The 25,966-nt window shown below is 45.4% G+C and overlaps 1 protein-coding gene across 2 annotated transcripts in view; it reads left to right on the top strand.

The window, feature by feature from the left end:
* The window catches only part of ALPK2 (alpha kinase 2), a 137,494-nt gene that overhangs the window by 75,837 nt on the left and 35,691 nt on the right, over window positions 1-25,966 (top strand). For both annotated transcript variants that reach the window (XM_032293601.1, XM_032293602.1), the window contains 2 exons: window positions 14,445-17,838; window positions 23,371-23,518. In XM_032293601.1, the coding sequence (XP_032149492.1) occupies window positions 14,445-17,838; window positions 23,371-23,518 (3,542 nt within the window). The remainder of the gene's footprint in view (window positions 1-14,444; window positions 17,839-23,370; window positions 23,519-25,966) is intronic.

The following is a 25,966-nucleotide window of genomic DNA, read 5'->3' as shown; positions in this document are numbered from 1 at the left end:
AACCTCAATATTTTGTTTTATTTAGTAATAAGGTCTTTATAGATGTAATTAGTGAAGATGAGGTGATACTGGACTGGAGTGGGCCCTAAATCCAGTGACTGGTGTACTTATAAGGAGAGGAGAGGACACACGAAAAGACACAGAGGGAAAAGACGTTCCCGCCCCGCTGGCTTGGTTACAGGGCTCTCACATAGGGGAGGGGAGCCATACTCCCACCATCTTGCTTGTTCCGCTGGATTTGTTGCTATTTTGTTCTCTTAACACCTGCCAATAAAGATTGTCTACAATGAAAAAAAAAAAAAACAAGACGGAGGGAGAGACTGGAGTGAGGCATCTGCAGGTCAAGGAAAGGTGAGGATTGCCAGGAGTCACCAGAATCCGGAAGAGGTAAGGGAGGACCCTCCTTTTGCACCTTCAGAGGACTGCAGCCTTGGCAACACCTTTAGACGCTGGGCCTCATTGCTTCACTGATGCCCTGGCCTGGCGCCCTCCAGGCACTGACGGGGTCGTGCCGGCCACTGTCAATTACTACATGACCCCTGTGCAGCCCTTCCTGGCTCGTGCTTATTCCACCTGGCTGCCTTGTAACTGACTCAGACCCTGGACAGAAGGGAAGGGACTGGGCCTCAGGGGTGGGATGGGGCCTCCAAGAGTGTGTGGAGGACATGACCAGGGACAGGAAGCCTGTGTCAGGTGGCCCAGCACTGCAGGGTTGGGCCATCTATTGAACAGACCAGACTTCCCCGAGCACGGGGCCCCGGTGGGCTTAAGGCCAGGCTGGGGCTCTGAGCAGGAGGACCCTCTGGTTTTTGCACCACACTTTTGGACCCAGCATGACGGTGGGGCGCAGGAGCCATTTGTCTTTGAGGTCAATTGCCTAAAGGGGACAAAGCAAATTGGGGGTGGTAGCCTTAATCTCCCAGCACCTTGGATTGATTTCCATGGCCTACAAGGGTCTTTTTGACTAGGGCCGGCCTGTGGTGATCCCTGCAGCTTTGGAGGGCCTGCAGCCCACACACTGACTGATATACGGTACACTATGGGGACTCATCACTTTGAGTTAGGCTGGGCCACCACAGGGCCTGATGGTCCAACTTGGGTAATCATTGGGAAGAGGGAAACTGAGGCATGAGGCAGATATCTGGGTTTGGGGAGGGCTGGGTTTAGCCTCGTTCTCTGAAATATCCCAAGCTGTGAAGCCTTCCTCTTGAGGGGTTGAGGTGGGCAGTGCACAGCAGCCAAGCAGCTCAGGGTGGGTCACAGCCCAGGCTCCTTCCAGGGTGCCACTCCTTTCCTCCTTGTGTTGCAAGGACCCTTCCTGCCTGGGAGCCTGTTCTTTGGAGGGTGCTGAGCCTAAATTTGCCACAGTCAAGTCAACGTTCCCACCCTGCTGGCTTGGTTACAGGGCTCTCACCTGGGGGAGGGGAGCCATACTCCCACCACCTTGCTCGTTCCCCTGGATTTGTTGCTATTTTGCGCTCTTAATACCTCCCAATAAAGACTGTCTACACTGAAAAAACAAAAAACAACTGAGAGTAAGGGTGTGGTGTTTTAAGCTGCCCAGTTTGTGATCATTTGTGGCCCTAGGCAACATGTACAGTTGCCAATAGTGTAGATACAGTACAGTCATATATGATAGAGGTGAGGATGGGGTTGTATGTGATAGAGCCAGGGATGGTGCTGTTTGTGTGTTGGAGATGAGGATGGGGTTGTATATGATATAGATGGGGTAGAGTCATATATGATGGAGATGGGGATGGGGTTGTATATGACATAGATAGGGGTAGAGTCCTATATGATGGAGATGGGGATAGGGTTGTAGGTGATGGAGATGGAGATGGGGTTGTAGGTGATGGAGACGGGGATGGGGTTGCATGTGTTGGGGATGGGGATTGTATATGATATAGATGGGGTAGAGTCATATATGATGGAGATGGGGATGGGGTTATAGGTGATGGAGATGAGGATGGGATTGTATATGATATAGATGGGGGTAGAGTCATATATGATGGAGATGGKRATGGTATAGGTGATGGAGATGGGGATGGGATTGTATGTGTTGGGGATGGGGATGGGGTTGTATATGATATAGATGGGGGTAGAGTCATATATGATGGAGATGGGGATGGGGTTGTAGGTGATGGAGATGGAGATGGGGTTGTAGGTGATGGAGATGGGGATGGGGTTGTTTGTGATGGAAGAGGGGGTGGGGGTTGTACATCATAGAGACCAGAATATGGGTTGTATTGTGATAGAGGCATAGACAAGTGTTGTACTATGGAGAGCAAACAGATGAAAAGAAATAGGTTTTGTATTTGTTTAAGCAGGACAATAACCTTACAGTCTGGCTTTGTTGAGAGAGTTTTCTGTGTTCCTTTCTTCTTAGATCAGAAAATCTTCTCTCTGCACAATCTGAAAGCAAACAGGTGTGAGTGGACACAGCCTTCCCTTGCTCAGAGCTGCTGGGAGGAGGACGGTGACGGAGACAGAGTCAGGGCAAGAGGGGCACATGGGTCCTGACTTCACGTTCTACAATGCCGAGATTGTGGTGAAGCAAGCTAAGAGAAACTGCGAGGACAGGAGAGCTTTGCCTGCTTCCCTTTTGGGACACGGGAACTAGCCACCCCTCCACCTACCCATGTGGGGCGGCTCAGACCCCGTCTTCCAGAGGGTGGGGTCAGGAGGACTAGAAGGTGCACATTCCCTAGAGGACCACTCAAGGGATTAGACCAGAGCAGGCTCAATCAGAAAGAAAATTTTGTATTCATCTCCCATATCCCTGACTGGGGGCCCATGAGGAAGAAAGGATCAGTTCCAGAGATAAAGGGATTACGTTTACTCAGGCATCTGAGAAGTAAGGTGTGTGAATTTTCAAGCCACCATATGCACAAATATCAGCTCAGTGTATTTTTTGCCTTCCTAGCTCAAATCACAACATTGAATTCCAGATGTTTTCTTTCTCCTTGGTTTCCCCACCAACTTCAGCTTCTCAGAAACTTGTCTGTGAAACGTTATTTTTCCTTCCATCTGCAAGGGGAAAGTTTGTTTCAATGGATCCATCCAAAGGGGTCCCTGAGTTTCTGGTGTAATCTGCACCATGGTCCTCCCTACTTCGCACCCTACCTTTGATTTCTCCCATCTTTAAAGCATAGATGTTTTAAATGCAACTCTGTTGTACGTGGCAATTTTATAGCTCTGTGCCCAGGGTAAACTGGACCTTCCCACTTTCGGTGCATGGTGCCTGGCTCTAATTGGTACAGTTATGCTGATGTCTTCTAGGTGGTACATACTTGGAACCTCAATTGTTCGTGGTTAAAACAAAAGATGCTTCTCTCTCTGCTCTCGAAAGAGAACATAATGCTTTGGTTTAGATCTATAAAAGACCCCGGCAAACTAGACACCAAATTATTAGTGATGAATAAGAGATTTAGTTCAGTAGAAGCTACACATTAACCAAAACACAGGAGCCTGGGGCAGTTTTCAGGCAGGAGATCAGTGTCTCAACAGAAAGATGGTGAGATTCGACACAGAGAAGAAAACCGGATTGAAGAGGCAAAATCTTCCTACATATGTTGGCAAAGGGGTGTTGGATGAAGACCGGATTGGATAGATGCTCACTCATGTAACATCGTTTCCGAGCATTTACCAAGTTCGTTGCACCCAGCTGAACAACACTAATGCTATTGTCCCTCTCAGGGATCTCAGTATCCTAGGAAATTTGGTTTCATTTTCAGAATGAAGTTGTCTCTGAATCTTAGCAGGTAATTGTTGTTGCCTGCTGCATCACTTGTGATTGTACTGCCAGAGAGGTTATTTTCTGCCAGTCAAGAAACCACGCCTGGCTGGGTGCGATGTCTCACCCCAGCACTTTGGGAGGCTGAGGCAGGTGGATCACTTGAGGTCAGGAGCTCGAGAATAGCCTGGCCAACATGGCAAAACCCTGTCCCTACTAAAAATACAAATATTAGCTGGGCATGGTGACACTCGCCTGTAATCTCAGCTACTTGGGAGGCTGAGGCAGGAGAATCACTTGAACCTGGGCGGCAGATGTTGCAGTGAGCTGAGATTGTACCACTGCACTCCAACCTGGGCAACATAGTAAGACTCTGCCTCAAAAGAAAGAAAGAAAGAAAGAAACAAACAAACAAAACCTGATCTCCTATCACTATCCTGCTGACTTAGTAGAGGAGAGATACAGGATCTAAGGAATCATCAAGCCCCAAACCTGCATTTTCTCATCATTTTTTGGTAATGAGGATCTGAGGCAGGTGACTGGCCTAATATTTATGTTTATATTCAGATTTTCCAATAGTGGAACACCATCACTGCTGTACACTTTGAAGCCTACGCTGAATAGGCAAAGTACTATGTAGTAATCATGACAAGTATTTCCTGCTTCTAAAGTTTACAAGAACTTGCTTTATGTAATGCCTTATTGTCAGTGCAGTGCGGTAATTGCTACTACCTTGGTTTTGATTTTACTCACAAATTCTAGAAACTATAAAGAGAGATATTGATTTGAAAATACTCTCCTAGAACCTGACTAAGAATTAACTTTTCCCCTTATCATTTAGTCTGAAATCTGAAGGAAAGTTTCAGTTTGAGGGACATAAACAATACCATCCCACTCACCCCAGGCTCATGGTCTACAGCAGGGATTCATTCTGAGGCTCAATGAGCCCTTAACCGGAATAGGTCCAAAGGGGTCTGAAACCCCCTGAAATTATGTGCAACATTGTGTGGGTAAAACGAGACTTTCTGGGAAGAAGCCATAACTTTTCTTGGCTCTTCAAAGCAGTCTGTACGTTACGAAGGGTTAACAAGGTTGGAGGCTTAGGCCACTGGTCTCGCATTCTGCAGCTCTGATGACTTTCATTGGCTTGGACCAGGTCTGCGAGCCTCTAGGACTCTGCAGGATCAGCCATAGGGCCTACATGCCACACAGTGCAGTCTACCAAAGAAACAAGGCACTGAATGCCTAGAGGAGGGAGAAGCAAAGAGACCAGGGAGGCAGAGGAACTTGGAATCCAGAGAGCACATGCTCATGGAGAGCCATTCTCCAGCCCACCATCTCCTCTCTGCCCCTCTCTGGGGCCCCACTGGCTCATTCTTGGATCAGTCAACCTATGGTAACCTGGTGACATGCTGTATCGTTTTCCCTAAGAACTTTCATTGTTAATATAGAAGATTAGATCTAGAAGCCTTAGGAGTCCAAGGAAAATCTAGTTGCAAATGAAGGGTAAAGTTTAAGCCCCATTTACTTGGCAGCAGGTCACAGAACACCAGAGCTGTTGGGAAACACGAGGTGTTCTCTAACCCTTTTACTTTACTGTGGAAGGAAGACTCTGAGAGACCTGGTGACTTCTCTAAAGCCACTTCCTGTATAGCAGCGGATCCAGGACCAAACCCTGATTTTCTGAGACTCAATCATCTTTCCATCACCCTACTCCATTTTTCTTTCACTTCCTCATCCAAGTCTTGGTCTTTTCGAGACACAGCAAACAAAAAAACAAAAAGACAAAACCAAACCAAACCGCCCCTCCCCGCAGAGACCATTCAGAAATGCCTAGTGGATTTCAAGAGAAATCATGGGCCTTCATAGCGCCATCTTTTCTTATGTTTGCATACAGTTGCAGTTTATGGAAATTATGGCTCCCTCTCTTTCTCATCTCCCAGAAATCTCCCATCTATGCAGGAAAACCCAGATGGATGCAGGAAAGGAAGACAGCTGTTTTTGTTACCCATTTCATTTACATGAGAGTTTGCCATTACATGGTCCTCTCCTGTGTTGGAATAGTTGGTATATCCCTTCCTTTGTAATACACAACCTAAATCCTCAAGTCAATTTCTATGCCATTTTACCAACATTAACTGCATTAATGTAAGTAAAGCAGTTAGAACAGTGCCTGCCACGTGTTAAAAAGGCTATAGGGCTTAGCAACTATTACTATTAATAGTAGCATTACTACCTAGCTCACATCACCTGAGATGTACAATAAATTTACATGCTCATGGCTCATGCTCCAGTGCCCTTCCACTTGTACCATGTTACCAGGCAAAGATTCCCACTGAACGCACAGAGCTCTTAGGAAGGGTGTAAGCCATGGAAACCGAGGCCTCTCCCAGCAAAAGATCAAATTCGTATTTTACAAACTCTATGACTTCCAAGAAATCAAGACAGAATTGTAACATCAGTTGGCTGAGGATTTCTTGTCCCTAAGGAGGCAATGGAATAAAGAAGCGCTGGTCAGATACAGGGGTGTTTAGGATCTGTTTCAGGACTGCAGGTTTTAGGTGAATATCAAGGAAGGCAGGGTCCTCCAACCTATTACGTGGTATTCTAACATTCAAAACCTTTAAGAGAAGCTTCTTTCTGGGCAATCAGGCAACTCCTAAAAATAAACTCAAGTTCCTGAAATATTCTAGCTTGCCTTTAAGCTTTCTTTGGCTGGATACTGGGCTATCTATTTTCAGTTTTGCAGCCCCAGGTGGTATGGATTTGATCTATCGAATGACAAACGACCAAATGACGCTCTGCCTGTTGTGACAGCTCAGCAGATATTTAGGAAAGGTTATGTGTGGGGGAGGCTAAGCAGCCCAGGATGGCTGGAGAGAGGGGAAGGCCTCATTTAAAGTTTCCTGGAACCACAGGGGAAAATTGATGATGTGTAGACAGCTGTTGAAGGACACAGTGCTATTTCTACCTACCTCATCCAGAGAAGAAGGCAAGAACATTAAAAGAACACTGAAAAAAAAATGAAAAAGAAGTCGGAGAAAGAAAATTAGGCATGATAGGGCATGTTGGCATGTGGAAGAGTGATCCAGCCGAAGCAAGGACTGAGTGGCTGGGCTCTCCTGGCCCCTGGGGGGTTCTGATTGGCTTTAGAACTGTGGCCTGTCTCCTTTGACAATCGATCTTCTCATATTTCCCCATTCTCCCTCCCCCACTCTACTTCAAGTTCACCTTGCCTTAGGCCCTTTGATCCCTTGGCATTTTGACTAGTACCTTGAGCTTCCTTCCAGGGACTGCACCCCTTGCTCTAAAGGACACTGTCCTTCCAACTAATCCCTACCAGGAGCTGCCCAGAGCCTCCAGAGGGCTCCAGGGTGACCCTCACCTGGCTTCCCCTTCTTCCCTCAGCCATGTATGTTTCTCACCTATCCATTAGGCTGCCAAGAAGATGCAGTTAACAGAATAGTCAGCTAGCTAATGGTGGCTTAAAACATAAGGCTCTTTGTTGTTGTTCACAAAAGTCTGGGGCTAGTGAAAGTCTCTGTGTCACTCCAGCAGCTCGGCGATGCCTGCAAATCTCCAACCTCCTTCTCTCTTTCTGCTCTGCCAGTCATAGTGTGCTGGCTTTTCATTCTCATGCCCCAGGACTGGAAGATGAGAGCTGCAGCACGAGGCCTTACATCCTGATTGAAGGAAGAAGGAGGGGGTAGGCAAGGTACCCACCATGTCTGTATCTTACATAGGAAAGCAAAGCTTCATCAGAAGTCCCTTGATGGGATTCCTTGAACATCTTATTGGTCAGACTGACCCCTTTGCCTCATCTAGCTATGCAAGAGGCTGGGAGACTGTATGGTTTTCCAGCCTCCTTAGTTGGAGGTAGCAAGAGACAAAGGGGTTGGAGATACTGCTGGGTTAGTCAGCCAGCAGTGTCTACCATATCTGCCCACTCCAATCAGCAGAGAAGTCCTTTAGACTGCACAGAAATATTCAAGAAGTATCTCAGAATTGATACATATGACGTAAGAGTACAATCTCTGATTTTTGCACTGCAGGAATCTTATCGTTGGAATGGAAGCAGATGATACAGCGGTGACCTTCCACCCTCTGTCCTGGAGCAGTGCTCTTAGTTAAGCTTCATCCACTTAGCTATTAGCACAACATGTCAAGAATTGCTATTTATCTTATCCATGTACATCTTGTCTCTTCAACTGGATTATAAGCCATTGGAGGAGAGGGATCCTATCTCATACAGCCTTCTATTGTTAGTGACTCAAATTAGTGTCATGCACTTGGCTTGCATGAAAGACATTAATTATGATAAAAAAACATAACCTTGAACATCCTGGGGTACACAAAGAGGAAACACACCTTCCCATGAGATCCACGGCAGACAATCTTAGAAGGCAGAATTTTTGGGAAGGCGGACACGAGAAAATAGCATGTTTGTGGAATCAGAGGCATGTTGAATGGGATTTCGATTGAAAAATGCTATTCAAGCGTTAAGTTTCCAAGCCTAACGCTGCTTTCAAAAAGAGGCTTGGAAGTGTTACTAAATTTCGTTTACCGTATCCCCTCCTGTATTCACTAATCTGCTTAATCATTCAGCAAAATTATTTGAGTCCCTTCTATTTGCTAGATTCTGGAGATTCAGAAATGAATAACAGAGACCCTGCCCTTAGACTTTGTAGGGAAGCAGAGAAATTGACAGATGGCCATGTTGCACGTAAGAAGGACGTTTGCAGTCTCGTATCCAAAGATTTCGGGGGCTCAGAAGTTCTGGATTTAAATTAGGGGGAGTTCCCAGCCCTTGGTGAAGTGGAGTTTGTTCCAACTTACCCAGTTAGAAATGCTGGGTTGGAAAGGCCTCTGTAACCTCACAGACTTGGCTTTAAATCCTGGCTCTGCCTTTGACTGTGGGACCCTGGGGAGACTTCTCTTCACCAAACGTCATTGACCTCATGTGTCGGTTTTTACTTCATGCCTCTCAGCTCTGAATTCACCCTGTAATATGAGCCCTGTACTAACGAAACTCCATTATTCTTCTTTAAAGTAAGCACAGTGTTACACTTTCTTGGCAGAAGGCACTGGAAGGACTCTGCAGGAAGAACAGAATTCCTGTCATTTCAGCATTGGTGGGGTTGGAGAGCCTGTGGCTGTCCTGCCCCAGCTATGGGGCTAGAACGTGGTCATCTGCAGCCTTGTAGCTTTCACGTAGTGATACCCTTTCTGCAGCCCTCTCTCCTTGGAAACCAGGGTCCCACATGGCCCCCAGCTGTTACAGCCTCCTGCCTGTATCAACACACAGACTGCCTCCACAAGCTCCTGCGTGGCCTACACAGAGCTGCCAGAGGCCTGGTGCACAGAGTACTTGTCCTCTCTGTGTCTTAGTCTATTTTCTTTGCTTGTAACAAAATACCTGAAACTGGGAAATTTATAAAGAAAAGGAATGTATTTTTTACAGTTCTGGAGGCTGAGAAGTCCCAGGTAGAGGGACTGCATCTGGTGGGGGCCTTCTTGCTTTTGGGGACTCTCTGTAGAGTGCAAGGCAGAGCAGGGCATCACATGGCGAGGGGGCTAAGCATACTCAATGCCACCTCAGGTCTCTCTTCTTCTTCTTCTTATGAAGCCACCAGGTCCCCTCCCTTGGTAACCCATTAATCCTTTAGCCCATTAATTCATTAATCCATGAATGGATTAATCCCTCCATGAGGACGGAGCTCCCATGATTCAATTACCTCTTAAAATCACCTATCAGTATTGCCACATTGGAGATTAAATTGCAATATGAATTTTGAGTGGACATTCCAACTAGCACTTTGCAAACTCCTGACCCACACCACATGGAGCCCACAAGCTCTGAAGGCCTCAGCCCCTGTGATCACCCATGCCTGGACTCCTGCCCGCCCACGCCACTGCATACTGACCACCTACTCCCTGCCTGCACTCAGAAGGGAGGTCTATTGCTTTTCTCAGCAATTCCAGGCCAGCTCTGGTCTGGATGAACCAGTGAACTTCTGTGCTATCTGGTGGCCTAACCACACCTTCTCCAAGTAGGTCTAAACCCCCTCCAACATTGTCCTTCCTTGGTACTTTCTCTTGCCTAGAGTACAATAGACAGTTTTGTTATACCTTATAGCACTCTTCTATCACAGTCAACAATTCCTGATATTGAACTTCTCTTATATGACCTACTGTGTGGTTTCTATGATTGGACCCAGGCTATTCATCTCATCAGTAAAGAAGAGACGATAACATCTTTATCTCAGATTTATTTTACAGCTCAAATGAGAAAGCCCTCATAAAGGTCATAGCTCAAGGCTCTGCCCATCGGAACTCCCCAGCTTCCTCTTTTCCTAAGCTACTGCTGTTTTTTCACAGAGAAGAAGGGAAATTAATGTTGGCGAGTGAGTGCCTTCTAGGCACCAGGCAGTATGCCAGACACTTGACAAGATGGCACTGACATGCATGTGGTTAGCCTTAGAGGAGGAAAGAGAGGGTCAGAGAAACTGAAGAGGTCACCTGTGGTCATGCGTGGTATATCCAATTAAGCAGGGCTGCAAACCCTGGTTGCTAGTCCTCCACGTCCACACCCACGCCACACACAAACACTCCTTTTTTCACTTGAATGAGTACAATTTCCCTACATAACAAAACCTCCTAAGTTCCATCACTCACTCTATGCTGAGGGTAGGTGCACAGCAGGAGAATCATTTGCTAGTGTTCTTTTGTAATGACTTCACTAAGAGATCTCCTCCTAAAAGAAAGGTCTGACTCATTGGAAAGGTGTGAGTCTATGGTTTCCCTTTCTCTGTGAGCTGGCCTCTGGATGGGAACTGAAGAGCCTGCTCTTGAAACTGATGCTGTAAGCAAGTACAAACATGGACTGGGCTGATAAGGTCTTCGCTTAAAAAAAAAAATTCCACTGGTTAAAATCAAATTATGGAATTTCACACCAGCAGTGGGCCAGTTATATGGTTTGTTGCTTCAACATAACTTCCACAGACCAGCAATCTTTATGTTCACTGAGGTTTCCCAGCTGCCTAGAACAGTGCCTGGTATAAAGTAGATGCTCACTAAATGTGTGTCAAATATACGAATTTACAGGATTCAACCAATTTTTTTATGTGTGAAGCTTCACTAGGGTATTTTGAAATAGAATTTTAATTTAAAAGCAAGAAGGGTGATATGGTTTGCATTTGTGTCTCCAACAAATCTCCCACTGAGATATAATCCCCATTGTTGGAGGTGGGGCCTGGTGGGAGGTGATTGGATGATGCAAGTGGTCCCTTCATGAGTGGTTTAGCACCATCTCCTGGTACTGTTCACAATGAGTGAGTTCTTGTGCGATCTGGTTGTTTAAAAGTGTGCAGCACCTCCCCGCTGCTCTCTCTTGCTTCTGCTCCCATCATGTCAGATGCCTGCTCCTGCTTTGCTGTCTGCCATGAGTAAAAGTCCCCTGAGGCCTCTTCCTGTACAGCCTGGGGAACCATGAGCCAATTAAACCTTTCCTTATAAATTACCCAGTCTCAGGTATTTATAGCAGTGCTCGAACTAATACAAGAGGAAAGGCGCAAATAGATCTTGATGGAAATATGACTGTTTTGTCAATCAAGGCATGATGCTATGATGATCTATTCCAGTGACCAAATTCATCCAAAACGAAACTTACTTGTCCTGTGTTTAATTCTCTTCAGGTGTCAGTCCATTCTAGGTATCAGTTTATTACTTTGCTGATGTAATAGAAATCAATAACGAAAGAATAAAGGTACCATCCCAGTAAGTATCATAGTAGCTTTTTAACTGAAGCCCTTTGGAAAAAACCGCCCAGTGCCTGACAGAGAATTCCACACACGACAGCTATTCCATAAATGTCTGTTGGCACTGATGATACTGTGGTAATACCAGGACCTTAAAATAAGGGGCTGACACAGGTAGTGGAAATTCAGGCAGGACAGAAATGGAGGTGGTGGTGCTTTTGATTGGGAAGTCTCTCTACACATTTCAAATAATGACCAAGAAGTTCCCTATGTTTTCTGTGCTTAGTGACTCAGTCTATTTGTGTTAGAGCATATTCTCAAAAAGCTGAACCAAAATACCAAACGAGAAAAATGCTCTCTACATGTGTTAAAGATATTGAGGTATAGAGAGGAAACCATATGCACATCAAACTCTTTTTTAAAAAACCTTGTCTCCTATTTCCCAGAAATTATATTTCTTGTTTTCCCTTTCCTTTTTAATACAGAAGAAAAAGGGATCTAGAAAGAGAATAAATATATTTTTCTTTCCAGGAACACCAGGATAACCAGTAGTGCTTATGGTTCAAAGTCTCCCTTAAAACGGGTTTGTCACAAAGTCAGGAGCAGACAAAAGTTCAAACCCTTTCAAATGTAATGGGTGAAGCTGGCCATAGCTGTCTCAGTTGGTACATTGTTCATTAATTCTCTCAGCAGACACTTGGTAAGCACCTACTACATGCTAATCGCTGTAACAGGCCTTGACTAGAACACAGAATGGGAGCTCCCTGTAGATAAGCGTTTGCCTGTCTTGTATCCCCATTATCTAAAACACTCCCCAGTACCTTGGAGGCATTCACTAATATTTGTTGAAAGGTTAAGTGGTCCTAGCCCTCATGGAGTTTATACTAAATTTTTTTCTTGTTTAGTTAGCATTTTTTTTTTTTTTTGAGATAGTCTTGGTCTTGTCACCCAGGCTGGAGTGCAATGGCACAATCTCAGCTCCCTGCAAGCTCTACCTCCCAGGTTCAAGTGATTCTCCTGCCTCAGCCTCCCGAGTAGCTGGGATTACAGGCACTCACCACCATGCCTAGCTAATTTTTTTTTTTTTTTTCTATTTTTAGTAGAGACAGGGTTTTGCCATGTTGGCCAGGCTGGTCTCAAACTCCTGACCTCATGATCCACCTGCCTCAAACTCCCAAAGTGCTGTGATTACAGGCATGAGCCACCACGCCCAGCCTGGTTAGCATTTTTGTGCCCTTCAAATATGAGTTCAATAAACCTCAAAGTAGCTTACAAAGAGTAAATGACAGCTGAATGACTGGCAGGCTGTAAGCAGCCTGGGGGAAGTGTGGAAAGAGGTGTGGTTATGCTGTTGTCCTATTTCCCATGGGCAGTAGGTACAGGGATCGACCACAAGGCAGTAAGACTGATTCTCATATATGAGTTATATGAATCAGTCTCATGACATTGGAGCTATACTATGCACATGAACATTTCAGCTCTGTTTTGTCATATGCTGGAAGACAGACTTCACCCCTGCCCCCAAGCCCCATCCCACCAAGGCCAGCCATCTGTTCCCTGCACATCTAAATGAGACTGTCCAAGGCAAGAGTCCTGGAGCAAAGACTGGATTGCTTGACAGTAATTAGAAGTAATTTTCTACTCCTTGGCTGGATATAAATTTTCTTCTTTTTGAAAGAATCAATGAGCTAAAAGTTTTGAGGCAAGGATTTAGTCAAAGAGTTTGCTGCTTCCTTGAACAATATCTAATATCATAGAACATTCAGATAATACCATAAAAGGCTCAATCCTCAGAATGTGAGATTTCTTTTTCTCTGCCTTCCTCTCTGCCTTCCTCCCTCTCCCTCTCTCCCTTTCTCAAAAACCTAAGCAGTCCTGAATCCTCTATTTCTTGTAGAGGTAGTCTGCCTGCCACTTGGCATCTGTTTTAAAATCTAGGATGCATTCTGGGATGTTTGTAAGCTTCTCTAGGAAAGAAATGTTTGGCAGTGCTGGTGGCCAATCATAAGTCCATTTATTCATTAGAGGTGGGTTCAAAGGCAGGCTTCTCTTTGGTTTTTGGTAACAAAACTCAGTGCACTTTGTTTTGCTATAACAGAATACCTGAGATTGGGTAGTTTATCAAGAAATCAGGCCTATTTGGCTCATGATTCTTGTGGCTGGAAAGTTCAACATTGGGAATCTGCATCTGGTGAGGGCCTCAGTCTGCTTCCGACTCATTATGAGAGGTGACAGGGAGCTGGCATATGCAGAGATTGCATGGACAGAGAGGAAGCAGGGTTGGGGTGGAGACAGTGCCAGGCTTTTAACAACCAGGTACTAATAGACTGAGAACTCACTCATCCCCCCATCCCTGAGAGATGGCATAAATCTATTCATGAGAGGTCCACCCCCATAACCCAAACACCTTCCATTAGGTCCCACCTTCAACTCTTGGGTTCAAACTTCAACATGAGGTTTGGAGGGGGCAAATATCCAAACCACAGCAATTATTAACCAGCAAGCTGTCATATTTTGGGGATAAAAATTGCTTATTGCTACGCTGCAAGTACTGTTTGTTTCATTTATTATGATCATGTGAGATTCATCTTTCTGGAAAGATGCACGCAGCTCTTGTTGTGACTTACTTAATCAAAATAGTTAACATTCCACTTATTTCCATCTATTTTCTGAGAGAGAGAAAACATCATTAAATAAATGATGATTGTCAGGAGGCTTTTTGCTTATAATGATGAATTTGACAAATGGCCCCCTGGAACATAGAGTTGCTTAAATTTGCAGTTTTCCAGGACATCTCTAATAGCTAGAGGGAGTTGGGGGATTAATGTTTAGATTTCAATCATTCTTGTCCATTATTACAGTCATTGAGGATTAACGCTCTTGCGGTTGCAGTTATGCTCAATTGTGGGCTCTCCCAGGAACAATTCTATTAATATCACTTTTCATCTTCCTAGGTACAAACTCAGGAAACAGTCAGAGGGAGAATCTCTTGCAGCCAGATGCCAGCTTGCTCAGAGCCTGCTGGGGAGGAGTCCCCGTTCATTGGGACCACAACAATTTCCTTCTCAAACTCAGGAGGGGTCCACAAGGAAAATGCATCATTAGCTCAACACTTGGAGGTTGAAGACTGTACCTTTGGCTCACAGCAGGAAGAAAAACAAGACAGAGATGGCAACACACCTGACAATTTCAGGGAAGACCTAAAACATGAGCTGAGCGTCTCTGAAGCCAATGATGAGAATACGTCTCCAGGTGTGTTCTCAAGGCATCTCACGCAGGATGCCCACATTGACTTCAGGGAGCCTGTGGCTGTCTCTGTGGCTTCCCTGGAATCCACAGACACTGCCCTCACCCTGGAAAATGTGTGTGATGGGCCAACGGACAGAGGATCAGTGTGTGCAATGGAGTGTTTTGAGGCCGGTGACCAAGGAACATGTCATGATACCACGGATTCTCTTGTTGGGGAGCCCGTTGATAAATATTTGCCTCAAGAAATTTGCTCTGTAGACTTGGAACTGGCAGAAGGTCAAAGCGAAGTGTCTGATTTATGTTCTGCAGATGACAAGACACTGGAAGGCCTTTTTCAGATGCAAGTTTCTGAGACTTCAGTGCCTATGTGTGAAAGCAGCAAGGACAGTAACTCAGCCACGTCCCCTCTTTTTATCAGTACTTTCACCCTGAACATTTCACACACAGCTAGTGAAGGTGCCACAGGAGAAAGTCTAGCCAAGATGGAGAATACCACCTGCCCATTGGCCTCCACGGTACAAGCTGGCCAGGAGCGGCCAAGCCCCAGCAACTCAGGAGGGCTTGAGGAAACACAGCTGCTTTCTTCTGAGAACAACCCTTTAGTGCAATTTAAAGAAGAAGGTGACAGGAGCCCCAGTCCTAGTGCTGCAGACACCACAGACACACCTGTCAGTCGTAGTTCAATCGTGAGTTTTCCTTCGGAGAAGCCAACAACATTAACTGCCAATAATGAGTGCCTTCAGGTGACCAGAGAGACTGAGGATACATCAACGGTTACCATTGCCACCAAAGCCCGCCCAGCCAAATACCTTGCTGTGTCAATTCCTGAGGACAAGCATGCAGGTGGTACCAAGGAGAGATTCCCTTGTGCCTCCCATGAAAATGTTTCCCAGTTTCCTTCCCAAGTGCACTTGGGTCACATTTTGAGTGGTGCCACCACCAAATCTACAAAAGAGCCACTTTGCACGGAACCTAGTATGCCAGGAGTCACACACCATGTCCTTCAGCTCCCAGAGGAAGAGAGTTTCTGCACTAACTCCCCTCTTCAGCTTGATAACCTGTCTGGGGATAAGAGTCAGACAGTGAACAGAGCAGACTTCAGGAGCCATGAAGAGAATTTCCAAGAAACAGGAAGTGAAATGAAGCAAGGGCTCCAGCAGCAGAACCTGTCCCCCCAGAGTTCTCTTCCTGCACATGATTTCCAAGGAAGTTTGCCCATGACATCTGCTGCACAAGAGGAAATAAACTTGGTGCCCTTGGCCCACTCACCAGCAAGCTTTAGGGAAGGAGCAGGGCAGTGCTCAGGTGGGGGGACGAGGGTCTCCTTGGTGGCTGAAGCTGCTGTGGAAGAAGATAGTCAGGCTCCGAGCAACGTTCCATCTCTCTCTAATATCCTTTTGGAAGAGCCTAAAGAAAACAGACCTGGAAATTGGAAGGCAGGCAACAAGCTGAAGATTATAACTCTAGAGGCTTCCACTTCTGAAATCTGGCCACCAAGACAACTGGCAAATTCTGAGAACAAGGCATCAGATGGGGGTCCCACAGTTCCTGACAGGGTCTGGGCTGTATCTGATAGTCTAAAGACAGATGCTGTTGTGCCTGAATTGCCCCCCTCTGAAACAGCAGCACGGGCTCTCAGTCCTCAGGGTGCTGACTCAGCCCTTGCTGATAGCAGAGAAAGCCATAAAGGCGAAGAGCCCGCCATCAGTGCACACTGGAGAAATCTTTCTTCCTGGGGTTTTAGCCAACCCAGACTCCTAGAGTCATCCGTGGACCCTGTAGGCGAAAAAGAGTTTGTCACAGATTCACTGTCAGCGGCTTCTGAAACTGGAGGGAGAGAAAATGTTAACAATGTGAGTCAAGACCAGGAGGAAAAGCGACTCAAGATGGATCATGCTGCCTTCTTTAAAAAGTTTCTGACCTGCCCTAAAATCCTAGAGTCCTCTGTAGATCCCATTGATGAGACAGGTGTGATAGAGGACACCAGGGCTGGAAAACCAGAGCCCTCTGAATCCAAACCAGGGGGCGCCAGAGAGGGGAGTCAATCCAATGCCGGAAACGTGCCCCACGGAGCGGAAATCCAGCCTGCCATGTTGCAAGTTCCATGTCCCCAGGGAACCATTCTGAGTGAAAAAAGAATCAGCAGAAGCCAGGAAGGCAGTAAGAAGTGGGAGGCTGAACAAAATCAAGCTGATGAGGCAAAAGTGGAAGTCCAGACTACCATCTGGCAAGTCCTGCGACCCAGGAGAGGTGGGGAAAGAATTCCTAGTGGATGTAGCATAGGCCAAATACCAGAAGGCAGTGATGGGAGCTTACTGGAGGCTGAGCAAAGTAAAAAGGACAAAGCGGAATTGACTTCCCCCACTTCACATCTTTCTAGCTGTCTTGCAAAAATGACTCATGCTACTCTTGGGGTTGAGGCTCATGACTCCACAGGCCAAATTCATGACGTCCTTGAAAAGGACTTAGTTGAGCCCAGAAGCCGTCAGTATGTGTTTTCTGTCTCAAAGAAAAGGGGAACTGTTGAGAATGAGTGTGGGAAACCTTTGCCCTCTGCTCCTGATCTTACCAGGTTGCCTTGTACTTCGTCTCCTGAAGGAAACGTCACAGACGTTTCTATAAGCCACAAAATGGAAGAACCTAAAATAGAGGTGCTTCAAATTGGGGAAACCAAACCCCCAAGCTCACCTAGCTCCTCAGCAAAGACCTTGGCATTCATTTCAAGAGAACATGAGTCAGAGAAAGCTCCTACGTTACTGCAGGACCCGTGTCAAAAGGGCACCCTGGGCTGTGTGAGAAAGGCCAGGGAGAAGTCCCTGGAAGCCCAAGCTGGCAAATCGCCAGGAACCCTTACAGCAGTGACAAGGTCAGAGGAGGTCAAGAAGAAGCCAGAAACCCTAGGGAGTGGACATTTAGCTGAGGGAGTAAAGAAAAAAATTCTATCCCGGGTGGCAGCCCTGAGGCTGAAACTGGAAGAAAAGGAAAATGCCAGAAAGAATGTAGGCTTTCTCAAAAAGATGCCCAAACTCGAAACAGCGTTATCATGCACAGAAGAGAAACAAGACCTGAAAAAGCCATCTTGCAAAAGAGAAGGAAGAGGTGAGGCTCTGTTGCTGTCCCTCATTGTTAAAGTTTGGGCTTGTAGACCAGACATCCAGTTCCTATGTCCTCTAAGGTCCTTGGCAATTAAGGCCAGTGTCCTCCAGGTGGGCATTGATGCTATGGTTGCAACCAAGTGGCTTCAGCATGCGTCATCAGGATCACCTGGAGGGCTTGTTAAACCCAGGTTGCTCCCCTCCCCCAGTGTGTGAAATCTGCATTTCTAACAAGCTTCCAGGTGACCGAGCGGAGAAGGACAGTTGAGAACCACTGATAAAAGCCGCCTTAGATATGTTCATTGGAGGAAATGTGATGAAGGTGCTTTTCTGTTTAATTATCCTCTTTTACAAAATCTATTTAAAAATATAAACAGAAGCATTAATCAGTGTAGCTAATTAGTATCATGAAATAGATGGCGCACTAAACAGGATTTGTGGAAATGAATATTTTTGGTATGAATTGGGATTCTCCTCTATAATCGCTGATTTTCATTAAAAATGGCTTCCTTGAACCTTGGTTTTTCTTCCAAATTCGAGTATAACATTTCTCTCCAACTCACCTTTCCCATTTATCGAAATCTAAAGTCCTCTGCGGTCTCCGTTCAGGGCTTTAGACCACTTGAGCCTCAAAAGTCCTTGATCAGCCTCCACCTACGATGCTGTAAAAAAAAAAAAAGGCCTGAAATTGCAGTTAATCCTACTTGTTAATTCTACTTTGTCTAGGGAATCACTTTAGTCCCACATTCCACTTATAGACCAAATTTTAGCCTCTTTTATTTCAGAGCTTTTCTTTCCCTCTCCACACAACCTGGCAGAAGTCAGAAGAGAAAATATTGCAGCAAGCTGCAGTGGCCTATGTGCTCTGGAGCGAAACGCTATGGATGGCTCTGTTTGATCAGAAGGGAAGGATCTTTTCCTCACTTAACCTGAGTTCTTAGACGCTGTGGCGGGTGTTTGTTATTCCCGTCCCATCAAATGGGTCCTAACCCCTGTTGCAGAAAGGTTTAAAGACAAAACTGCCTTCTGAAGAGTTTGGAGGTATCTAGTCAGGTTATTAGTATTTACATTTTAAAACATATTTAAAGAGAATGACTGGGCATGGTGGCTCACACCTGTAATCCCAGAAATTTGGGAGGCCAAGGCAAAAGGATTGCTTAAGCCCAGGAATGTGAGACCAGCCTGAGCAACATAGCAAAACCCCATCTCTACAAAAAATACAAAAAATTAGCTGGGTGTGGTGGCACACGTCTGTAGTCCCAGCTACTCTGGGGCTGAGGAGCAAGAATCACCTAAGTCCAGGAAGTCACGGCTGCAGTGAGCTGTGATCACACCACCGCTCTCCAGCTGCACTCCAGCCTGGGCGACAGAGCGAGACCCTGTCTCAAAAAAATAAAATTAAATAGAGAGGATGAAGCAATGTTTTAGAAGATCTCGAAAGTGGTTTCAGCCCAGAGACTGAATAGATTGCCTCTCGGGACCGGCCTTAACCCCCTTGTTTGGGGGTAGAGTTTCCTTTGCACGTAAAGGTAGACAAGCAAAACAACCTTTCTGGAATTCTTGCCCGTGACCCGTCAAGTTACCTGTGGGTAAGAGGCCTGTCCAGATAGGTGGTGTTGAAATCAATCTCTGTCAAAGACTTCGATTTCAGCTGCAGCACAACCTCCCTGTTGCACTGAAGGCTGCAAAGGCCGAGCATGCAGCCTTCTGGGAGGGACTGGTCTAAGCAAAGCAGGTACACGTGAGGGCAGCCAGTCTTATTCTGAGAGGGCCCTGCAGGAGACCACAGCGTAGAGACAACCACAGACTTTTCCAGGCCAGAACACTGAAGGATTGTTACCCATGCCGCCCACAACACAGAGCCCTTAAGAGCAAAGATTCAGAGTTGAGTTATTAGCGGGTGTTTGGGCCCGTGGGGACAAACTGTACCACGATGGTTTAGGGTATAGATTCGGAGCCGTGTTGCTTGGATTCAGGTCTGACCCCTGGCAGTGCCTGAGTAGCGCTGGACAAATGCTTTAGCCTCTGGGTGCCTCGCTTTCCCCACCTGTAAAATCAGGGTGCTAATGATAAGACTCCTCTCAGGCAACTTGAATAGCGCTGGGCCTTGTACAACTTCTCATGGTTGTTACCGATTATTTTTTTAATTAGTGTTTTTAAATAAAAAATGACGCAAAGCTTATGCCCAGTATGCTCATGAAATAAATAAGGAGCTTGGTTCAGATGCAAGATCACTGTGTCTGAGTTTAACCAACCTAGTATTAGAAGAAAGAGTGGAGCTGGCGTCCACGGCTCCTCTGCTCTGAAGCACTCAGGGCCTCCGCCGGAAGGTGGGAGCCATCTGGTGACAGAGCAGGCAGGGGAGGCTCACCAGGTACCCTTGAGTCAGCGGCTAAGTGTGAGTCCTCGGCAGGCTTTGCACACGCCGGGGTAGGTCCTGATCTTGCAGTCCTTTCCCAGCTTCAGAAGACTTGCCACTGACAGCCATCCTCTCCCCTCTTGTGGGGGAATTTTCTTAGCAGAGAAAGTTAGAAGAGTAGGTTTCTGGAACACTGGCACTCACTTATTTTAGGATCACAGTCCCCTGTCCTAACTACAAACCAGCACTAGGTTATTGCATTGAAAGGGCCATCGACTGTCAGGAAATAATGGCTTGACCGACATATTCATGCATTTATTAAGGACGCGTTATTTTCCATGGTGACTTTGATCATGAATGCACTGAATATTTATCTAATATGAATCCACGGTGGGCACTAATCCATATGAATCAATACAGATGATGACAAGAGACGGGAAAAATGACTCTCTTTTAAGCATTTAGCTTTTGGGACGGCGGCATTCAGGGGGCCAGCCCTTGACAACACCCTGCTTCTTTTTTCTTTCTTTCTTTTTCTTTTTTTTTGAGACAGAGTCTCGCTCTGTCACCAGGCTGGAGTGCAGTGGCACGATCTCGCCTCAGCCTCCCAAGTAGCTGGGACTACAGGAGCACACCACCATGCCCAGCTTTTATAGTTTTGGTAGAGATGGGGTTTCACCATGTTGGTCAGGATGGTCTCGATCTCCTGACCTCATGATCCACTTGCCTCAGCCTCCTAAAGTGCTGGGATTACAGGCATGACCCACCTCACCGGCCTTTTTTTTTAAAACATCATCTTCTAATTGTTCATTATGGGTTACTAGCTATGAACCAATTCCTTTAAGAATCTACTCCACCATCAAGCACGAAAGGTTTTAAATGTTGTTTTCTCAGTGAAAGCCACAGCAATTTTAATGTTTAAAAATAACAAAACTTGCTACCAGAAAGACACCAGATTAGAAAGTTCTCCTTCCTTCTTGTGGTGATGGCTTTTGTAAGACCCTGAGTCCTTGTCACTGCTTTCCAGCTGCTACAGTTCAGACCCCTTGGGTGACACCTTGATTGTGTCCTACCCAACAGTCTGGTACCCACCCTGCTATTCCCAACGGAGCACAGGTAACTGGTGGGGTGGGAGTTAAGTTGAGGGGAGCAGTGACTTGGATCATTCTAAAAGAAATTTTAAAAACCCTAAGTAATCTTTTAAAATAAATAATTATTACTTTAGAGGCAGGATCTCGCTCTGTTGCCCAGGTTGGATTGCAGTGGGGAGATCATGGCTCACTGCAGCCTCTGGGCTCAACTAATCCTCCCACCTGAGCCTCCTAAGTAGCTAGGTCCACAGCCACGTGCTACCACACCTGGCTAATTTTTTTTCCTAAAGATGAGGTCTTGCTTTGTTGCCCAGGCTGGTCTCAAACTCCTGTCCTTAAGTGACCCTCCTGCCTTGGCCTCCCAAAGTGCTGGGATTACAGGTGTGAACCACCATGCCAGGCCTCAGTAACCTCTTTTGATGTCCAAAGCTTAGTACAACAGAAACTTTTATCTACTGGGGACTTTCCTACCATTTTCTCTTAACACTAGGCCAACCTGTGCACAAAAGACAAACCGAGCTGCCCTACAGGCCTCCTCTGAGCTCGTTCAGCTGCATTTCCACCTCTGTCTCCCACAGACAAGGGTCCTATCCAAAGCCCAAGGCCCCTTGGCAAAAAAGCCTCACATCTCCCTCAGACCCATCATTCAGTTCTGCTGCCCATTTCATGCCCTTCCCGCCATCCCCCAATTTTCCTTGTGTTCAGTGCAACAGGTTCTGGCAGGCTTAGGAATATTTAGGTGCCCCCAAATCACCCATGAAGACTACCACTGCATGATGTTGGAAGGAAGGACCCTCTTGGAAACGATGAGGAGGTGGGTTTGGTTGAGACCTGGGCCAAGAATTTGAGACTGGGAACCTGAACACAGTCTCAGCTTGGGCAGGGGTCAGCAGGTCCAAATGCACGGATATGGGTTTACCATCAATATGCACTTGTTCTAATTTCTCTCTCTCAATTATGTACTTAGCTCCCAGGATACTTTTAGTAGTCTTAGTTACTCTCTGGTTGAAAGATTTGCTACCCAACAGGCCCATGATCACTTCCTGGGCAGAGAATGAGCTTTCAAATATACATTCTGTCATCCAAGCACCTGCCGGCACCAAGGAGAGATGGGAGCACCTTGAATTCGTGGATATTTTCACTGTAGTATAATTTGAGGCAGTGGAGCCAGCAAAGCCTCAGTATTGGTGACTCTTGGTTTGGCTACGGATTACATATGTTTTGTAATGATGTACTCTTTTGTGTTACCAGAGCTGTGGAGCTATGCCACTTAATTTGTGATAGACTCACACCACATCTGCAGTAATCTCACTGCCTACCCAATTGTTGAGGCCCTCATCCCTGTCTTGTTTTCTTGTTCTAATGTCTATGCTGCCGCCCAGTGACTGCCCTGGCTAATTACACATTATCTTGCTCGTTGTTCATTGCTGATCCTGATACTGAGGTGATACTCAAAGGTCTCAGCCCAACCGGTGGGAATCGTTTCCCTATTGCTTCTGTTCTCTTTTGCTAATGAGGTTGATCTCAGACACCACTCTAATCTACTAGGTTATCTTCAGCAAAGACAAGTGTGTTCAAGGGGGAAAGATAAGCTGGATGAATATTATTTAGCCAATAACCTATTGTTGAGGTGTTTTTTTTACATTTTGGGGGCTTAACCATAGTTTTTTGGAGAATCTAGATTTTATTTTACTCCCTAATCCCTAGCTCTGATTTTAACCTGGATGATCTGGTAATCATTTAAAAACATCTTTATTTGTCCGAGGTCCTATAGAATAGATATCTACAATCCTCTCACCTTTCATCACCTTTAGAAAAAATCTCTCAATTTCTGTTCCACTTTAAGCATTACAGGCTGCACCTAAGGAATTTTAAGTAATGGAAGCGAGTGTTTTCATTAGATTGATTTGTTAATTTTCTGACTATTTAGGTAAGCCACCTCTCCCCTCAGAGGAGGGGATAATAATCGCTTCCATAATTGGGGATAATAATTAATATTCCTGTCTCTCAGAATTGTTATGAGAATTAAACTATAAGAAATAGGAAAGTCTTTTGCTACACTGACCTTCAAATCTCTTGTTTCTAGCTCCAGTGTTACTGAAAAAGATCCAAGCTGAGATGTTCCCTGAACACTCTGGAAATGTAAAATTAAGCTGTCAATTTGCGGAAATTCATGAAGATTCTACTATCTGCTGGACAAAAGATTCGAAGTCCATAGCCCAAGTGCAGAGAAGGTGCGATGCTTTCCCCTCGTCACTTTTCACAGTTGTTGCTTGTTTATTTCATAAAATGGTTGTCAAATAAAAGAATAAATTGTAGGCTGTGAAAAGGAAAATTGAAGCAGAGATTCCATACCCACAGTATTCAAAAAGATTAAATATTGGAAGACAAGTGTCTGGACAGGGAAAATGATGGGGAATTCTTGCCCCAGTTTTGCCACCATTGAGTTCTGGGGTCTTAGGAAGTCAGACAACTTTTCAATGCATTTTTTAAATCAGGGGAACATGTCAAATGATATTCCAGTCCGAGGTTCTGTGGTCCTAAGATTAAAGAGCACTGTTCTGTATGTCTGTGAATTTAACTTGGGTATGTTTTCTGTTTCACAAATTCCCTGTAATCTGATAACGATCAAACAAAGCTACGAAGATGAATAAAACAACAGCAGCAATCTGTGAGGTAACAGCTCAGCGGCCATCACTAAGATGGGAACACCTGTTTATTTCTGGGTCCCTATGATTTTTAATTTTAATTTTTTATTTTTGAGACAAGGTCTTACTCCCATCTCCCAGGCTGGAGTGTAGTGGTGCGATCACGGCTCACTGCAGCCTCCACCTGGGCTCAGGTGATCCTCCTACCTCAGCCTCTTGCCTAGCTAGGACTACTGGAGAGCACCACCATGCTTGGCTAATTTTCTTTTGTATTTTTAGTAGAGACAGGGTTTTGCCATGTTGCCCAGGCTGGTCTCGAACTCCCAGCCTCAAGTGATCCACCTACCTCAAACTCCCAAAGTGCTAGGATTACAGGAGTGAGCCACAGCGCCTGGCCATGTCCTCAAGATAATAAAGGAGAGAAGAATGAGGAGGAGAGAAATGAGAGTGAGAATCATTGCCAAGAATATCCCGCGTGGAATGAACATGATTAATGGCTTCCTTAAGCAGCTTTTCTTGGCAATAAATGCTTGTTCAAGTGAACTGATGAATTCAAGCTTCATCTGACACAATCTAGACACAAATCATCTGGTTTGAAAGTCAAATAGCCCTGTGCCAAAGGAGGTCCCAGTTTAGCTCCCCAAGATATGGGAGGGGTTCCAATCCCCTTAATTTTGTCACCGGTAGACTGACAAAGAGAAAATCTGAGATTTCTGTTTAATTAAATCAAATATTTCTGCTTGGAACTTCTGTCTGGAAACTATTTCTCAAATGCAATGATGGAACACTTGAGCTACGATTCCCTTTCTACTAACATCACTACAGAGCATCTATCTGGATTCTGATTGATAGAATAACCGCTTTGCCTAAAATGTCACCATCACCCTGCCTGTCTTAGGTATGGCTTAAGAATTATAATGGAAAAGAAATGGTTTGATTTTTAAGTCAAGGAAGTTCCCTAGAGCTTTGCGTAAAAAGGTACTAATTATTCATTTTAAATTATTTTCTGAATCTGTCAGCCAAGAACAATGAAGCAGCATTTTCACTGTTTTTCCATTCATCAGCCTTGCTCTGAGCTCAGAATTGGCACTTGAATCTTGCAGGTTCCTTTTTCATTTGATGTGTATTTACCAAAACCTAACCTTCTCCTGGGGAGCGTATGTCATTAGTAAGCGTTCTATTTACTGATGAGGCATGGCTAAGGCCTTTGATTCTGAGTGACGTTTGCTTCGTTTCTCCTTGGTGACAGTGTCTGGCTTAGTGGAACCCGTTTGCTTTCTCCATGTTAACACTTGAGCCGTCACTCATTTGTTTATTGAGAGAACATTTACATTATTTCAAGTGGGTTTTCAAATGTTCGCTAATTTCCCTCGTGCCTACTTCCAGCCCAGTGCCTCCCTTTACATGTGCCTCCATGAACTATGTCACTATCTTGTATCATTTTCAAGAATTGAAATTGCTCAAATATAATATGAACCTGAAGCAAAGGTCTTGAACTTAGTCATGAGGAAACCAGTAATATGGCAAGATTGTTCAAAGGAGCATTTGAGGAATGAAGATTTAGATAGTCGATCAGACAGAGGAATGCAGAAATAATTTTGAAATAGATATAACACTGGTTAATGTTTGACAGGTAATAAACTTTGGGAGTTATCTTTTCTACTGCACAGAAATCTACAAGTTAACATGTAACTTAAAGTACCTGAGTGGGTTCTATGTAAATGGGAAATAGCAAAGCGTTCTCCTTTCACCACATCATCCTCAAGTGATCCTGTTGAACCGTGACTGTGATCCTCCTCCTGTCTTTGTCCACAAGTTTGGGTACTTTCCTTAACAGGCTAAAGCGTGGACATTAGGTGTCAGAAGACTTTCTCGTGGCTAGGGCAAGACTAATATACTTCGAGGAAACCAGGAAGAAGGAAGCAGTAGCTTGGTCTGAGTCTCTGTGTAGCAGTGGCGTGTCTTGGTTCCATAGAGACCTCAAGGTGGCACCCTCCAGTGCTATTTGGCCATTAATACCATCTTGGTAACCAG

The sequence above is a fragment of the Sapajus apella genome, unplaced genomic scaffold (genome assembly GCF_009761245.1).
Source record: "Sapajus apella isolate SASKATOON/1434 unplaced genomic scaffold, GSC_monkey_1.0 scaffold30, whole genome shotgun sequence".
NCBI classification, from domain to species: Eukaryota; Metazoa; Chordata; class Mammalia; order Primates; family Cebidae; genus Sapajus; species Sapajus apella.
The sequence above is the reverse complement of the archived record's forward strand: the minus strand, read 5'-3'. Positions and strand labels throughout refer to the sequence as shown.